The sequence below is a fragment of the Suricata suricatta genome, chromosome 9 (genome assembly GCF_006229205.1).
Source record: "Suricata suricatta isolate VVHF042 chromosome 9, meerkat_22Aug2017_6uvM2_HiC, whole genome shotgun sequence".
NCBI lineage: Eukaryota > Metazoa > Chordata > Mammalia > Carnivora > Herpestidae > Suricata > Suricata suricatta.
The window spans coordinates 4108514-4113635 of NC_043708.1; the positions used below are offsets into that span (position 1 = coordinate 4108514).

The 5122-nt window shown below is 66.0% G+C and overlaps 1 protein-coding gene across 1 annotated transcript in view; it reads left to right on the plus strand.

The window, feature by feature from the left end:
- SLC25A29 (solute carrier family 25 member 29) overlaps positions 1-5122 on the plus strand; it is an 18195-nt gene that overhangs the window by 12110 nt on the left and 963 nt on the right. Inside the window, exons 7-8 of the mRNA XM_029950895.1 lie at positions 1252-1321; positions 4684-4912. Coding sequence (XP_029806755.1) covers positions 1252-1321; positions 4684-4912 — 299 coding nt within the window. The remainder of the gene's footprint in view (positions 1-1251; positions 1322-4683; positions 4913-5122) is intronic.

Sequence of the window (5122 nt, forward strand, 5' to 3'; positions counted from 1 at the left end):
CGCTCCTCGTCCGCGGGGTCCGGAGCCTCGCGCCCGCCTCTTACACTCCTGGAGCTCGGCGGTGACACGCCCTGCTGTTGCTGTTAACTCGGAGCCTTCCGAAATCCCAGCCGACACTCCAGCCCTTTCCTGGGGCCAACACTGCCTCGGGGTCTTTGATGACCCAGCACGGGCCATCCTGTGATCAAGTCCACTCGGGAGAGCCCCAGGGACGCGTCTTGGCCACCTGTCCATTCTCTGTGTTAGGGACAGAGAGGCATCTCCAGGTGCCTCCTGGCGTCCCAGGGCAGAGTACTCTGCCGGTGCACCCCAGCTTCGCGGGTTGGCACCCCTGGGGACGCCCCTGCTGTGCCACTCCCACAGGGGGGCCCGCTCAGACGCTTGGGTCTGTATCAGCCTAGGGCCTGGGCTGGGGGACCAGGCACTGGCCAGTGGCAGGGGGAGATGGACTAAAGTCCAGCCGCAGAGCGGGGAGGGCTTGCCACCCTCTGGTCCTCAGGTTGCCCGTCTATTAATTAAAGGAGGACATGGGCCAGCTGCCGTGGGGGGCTCTGACCCGCTACCAACGGCCAGTTCCCTCAGGTGTGCGGCGGCGTCATCAGGGACACGGGTACAGGGGACCCCCACTCCCCCACAGCAAATGAGGTCTGTCCCAGGGAGTCCTGTGTGCTGTTCCCTGGAGGCCACTGAGGAAGGGCCTGTTAGCCAGCACAGGGGTGACCAGTGTGGGGCCCCCTGGGCCGAGTGGGATCCGAGCCGGCGGATCGGTGAGCTTGGGGCAGCCCAGGCACATCTGGTGCAGCGGGGCCATGCCTTTGGGGACAAGGGGGCGGACGGTTTTGCACAGATTGGAGAGGACAGTGGCCTCCTTTGCCCTGAGTGGAGCTCAGCCCCTTGGGCGATGCGATCCCTCCTCCCGGGAGGCAGACTGGGGTCAAGGAGGTCAAGGCTCCCATCGTATTCTCGTGGTGTCACTGTTGCCCAGAAACTGCTGCAGGAATAAAATATTCTTTATTAAGAGGCGTGGCCTTGTTTGTGTGTCCCAGAGGAAGCGGGGGCTGGGGTCTGGGCTGCGGGGCCGGATGGCAGCCCGAGACCAGGGGAGGCTCCAGGGTACATCCAGACCCTCTGTCTCTTCGTCTGCAAAGTGAGGTTAGCGTCGGCATGAAGATGATCAGGTGAGTAAACTCGCAAGCATGGTGGACAGTCTCAGCCCTTCAGCAAATGCTGCCACTGCCTGCGGTTTCCCAGCAGTGGTGCCGCCTGCGCCCTGTGCACCCCCGGCGGCTGGCCAGGCACCGTGCGCTGTGAGCCCCCTGGGGTACCGAGGTGTGGGAGGGGCACAGAGAGGGCATGCTGCCGAGGCCAGAGGCGGACTCCTGGAGGAGGGCCGGTCTGAGTGAATGGATCTGTCTGAGCTTAGACCTACCCCAGCCGAAGCGGCCCGGGAGTGCTCCCTGGAGGAGGCTTCGTTCCCCAAAGGGGTGTCGTGCCGTCCGCCCACCTTCACCTCTGCCCACTCCCCTGGAGGCAGTCCTGGGTACCCCGAGTCCCGACAGCTGCCAGCCAGGAGTCTTCTTCCTTCTCGACTGCTTGAGCTGAGAAGCTTCTGCCTCACTTAAGGGGAGGGCCGGAGAGAGGGCCGCCAGCCCCCTGGGACACTGCACTTAGTCCCCAGCATCAGCCCGTGACCCTGAGCTCGCCTGCAGAGGCTGGCCGGTGTTCCCAGGGCACGGGGTCCTCAGGCCCATCACAGGCTCCTTCAGCCCAGCGACCCCCACCCTGGGGGCCCAGGCAGCACCTTCACCCAGGAGGCCGCCCTGGCCTCCCTCACTTCCGTTTCCTCTGAAAGTGACCAGGCAGGCACCGAAAACTGGGGCCCCCAATCCCGCCCCGAGTGCGGAGGGTTAAACATTATCAGCACATCGGGCAGGAGGAAGGATTGGGAGGAGGTGGGTTTTTTATGAATTTGGCATTTCATCTTCTCCCCGGTCTGAATTTATGTTTATTTGGAATAAGTCATGAATTAATGTGGTAAAAAATAACAAATACAAAGGGACCTCGGGCTGTGCTGTGAAGAGGAGGCCTGTCCCCACCTCCCTGGCCGAGGCGGGGGGCCGCTCCGGGAGGGCACGTGGGAACAAGCACTCCTTGCCAAGCGTGACCTGGGTACTGCCTGTTCGGTGCTGCTGCTGCTGGCAGCGAACTCATGGTAGTTCCTGGGCCACCATAGCGACGTGCCACACGCTGTGTGGCCGGAACTGGCGTTTATTCCCTCGAAGTTCTGAGGGCCGGAAGCCTGGATCCTGATGCCGCCTCACCTGGTGGCGCTGGTGGCCCGGCTCGCAGACACCCTGCTCCGGGTCGCCTCCGTCTTCACGTGGCTGTCCCCCTGGGCCTCGCTGTCCCCTCTTGTTATGAGGACGCCCGTTGTCAGCAGACGAGCTCACCCTGCTCCAGTAGGACCTCGTTTTGGCTGCTAACATCCGCAAAGACGGAGGCTGAGGCCTTCAGTGTCTCTTTTTGGGGGAGACGATTCAACTCCCAACAGAGGCCTTTCCCTTAGTACTGTGCTCCCTTAGCAGCCGCCCTGGCCCCGGAGGGGACAGTGGGGCTGGAACTGAGGGGTCAGAGGTCATGGAGGCCCGTGTGCAGAGGTCGGGGGAGGTGGAAGGAAGGGCGGCGTGGCTCGCCGCAGCGGCCATGAGGATGGAGAGCTGCGTGCGGCCCGTAGCGGGCTGAGCGTCCCCGGTGCCTTCCTACTAGGCAGCCTGCCTGTCTCTAGGGGAGCCCCATCGGCTCCGGGCTTCTGTGTCTTGCAGCCAGAGGTGGCCATGTGTCCCTGACCCCCCTGGTCAGCGAAATGAAAGCTGGGGCTGGGGCTCCCGAGAAAGGCCTGTCAAAGGAACGAAGGCACCACGACCCATCCCGTGACTTCCGACCCTGCCTCCGTTTCCCCGGGGGAGTGGGGGCGCGATGCCCGCGGAGGCGGAGGCAGCCTGGTCTCCGCCAGCCCCACGCTTCCTTCCTGGGCTGGGTGTCGTGCATCACGGCCCCGGCCGGCAGCTGGCCGGGTCTCCCCAGGGGAGTGACAGGCTCCGGGTTCTACCTTAGGGATGTGCCTGAGCCGAAGGGCACCTGAGGGCGGGCTGGGAAGGGACCCGGGCAGGACCACTCAGGAAGGGGCGATGACGCCCCCATGGCAGTTTGAGGGACACTGGGTCAACCCGACAAACGCCCCGCCCCCACCGCTTCTTTGTTGCGGGGAGCCAGCCGTGGGGAGGAAGTGTCGGCCACCTCCCTGGTGCTCACATGTGTGTCCCTTCGGGCCCCAGGCGCACGAGGGCAGTGTTGACCCCCGACGTCCCCTCCCCTGCTGCTCAGCGGACCTATTAGCAGCGCTCACAAATCAAGAGCCCCCCTAAAGTCCCAGAGCGGGGCCTTCTCCGCCCCCCTGTAGCTGGCAGGTTCCGGGACGTCATGCCAGTTCTCACTCCCCGCCACAGACGCCCATCTGCCACGGAAGCCAGATGCACAGCCCTGTCTGCGTTCCCACGGCCCTCCCCATGCCCCTGCCCCAGGCCTGGGTGGGGACCCGCTGGGCCATCCTCCATTCTGCCTCGGGGGAGTGTCACAAGAGCCAGGATCAGCCACGCTGGCCCCCTGGAGGTCCACCCACCAAGTTCTGTGGCTGGTGACAGATGCCCTGGAGTGGTGGGTCAGGCCCCAGAGGGGCTAGGGCCCAGCCTGTGTGCTCCTTGGCCTCTGCTTCCTTTCTGCGGTGGCCCAGTGGCTGCTGGGAACTCAGCCCGCGGGGACACTGGCTCTCACCCTGCCCTGGCCACACTCTCCCAGGCCACCTGACCTCAGCCGGGCTGTAATGATCAGCGTGCCTGACCACACACTCCGCCTTGGAGAAAGCACTCGCCTTCCGGGGGCAGGGTGACGGTGCTCCCATAAAGCTTCCCCGAAAGACCAAGCCTGGCAGGAAGTGTCTGCGCACCAACTGGGACCCCCTCTCATCCCTGGAGCCCCTGCAGGTGTCACCACTGGGTGGCTCTCAGGGGTTGGCAGACCCTCAAAGCCTCCCTGGGGGCATCCAGGCCGTTCTGGGCAGCACAGGGGCAGGACTCATACCTGAGTGTGTGGGAGGGGTGGGGAAGGCCGCCACCGGGAGAGACCCCCATGGGAGTTCCGGTTGGACCGTCCCCGTGGATGGTGGGAACAGGGGGGACACGACAGGGAGCACACATGGGGGGACATGCTAGGCCAGGGGTGTACACACAGGGCCGAGGAGGGCAGACGCTGCTGTCTGCCAGGCAGCCGAGACCAGGGACGGCAGGAATGTAGGAGGGAGTGAAGCCGGCCCATGGGGCTTGAAGGAGCCCAGGCTGAGGCTGGGGCCCGACCCTGGGGAGGGCAGGAGGGGCAGAGCGGGACCGGAGGACGGAGACCGGAGAGGGCAGGGGTCAGCGAAAACGAAGTCCTGGAGCCCCTGTAGCAGAGGCAGGCTGGGGAGGGATCACTGTAAGGCCGAGAGGCAGCCTGGCTAGGCGATGGGCCATCCCTGAGGACGGATGCTGAGGTAGGGTGACTGCGGCAGAGGGCATGGAAGCGGGTTGCTGAGGGGGACACCCCCCCCCCCAGCCTGGGCCGCTCCTCCCCCACTCTCCCTGACACCAGATTCTGACTGTCCCAGGGACAGGAGAGCGGGCGGCCGCCTGGGACCTCTTCCCTCGGTCCCTCCGGTCTGGGGGTGCCCCAGGAGCCCTCCTGGAACGGCTCCCCCTTCCTTCGGCCTCCTCCTCCCGGCCTCCCGTGGCCGCCCGGGCCACCCTCCCGTCCCTCGCAAGTGAACAGGCCTCGCAGCTCCTCGCGCGGAGGCAGGCAGACGAAGCCCCCGCGGCCCAAGGTCACCTGCACTTGGGGATGCGCCCCTCCTCCCTGCGCCCTCCCACCAGCTGCGCTCGGGCCCCCGACTGACGCTGTCGCCCAGGTGGGGACCCTAAGTGTCCCCGCCCCAGCGGGCTCCGGAAGTCGCCCAGCGTCCCCAGGACTGGCTTTCCGGGGTCCGGGCCGCCGGGGCCGCGCGCACGCGCACCCGGCCTCCCCGCCTCCCCGC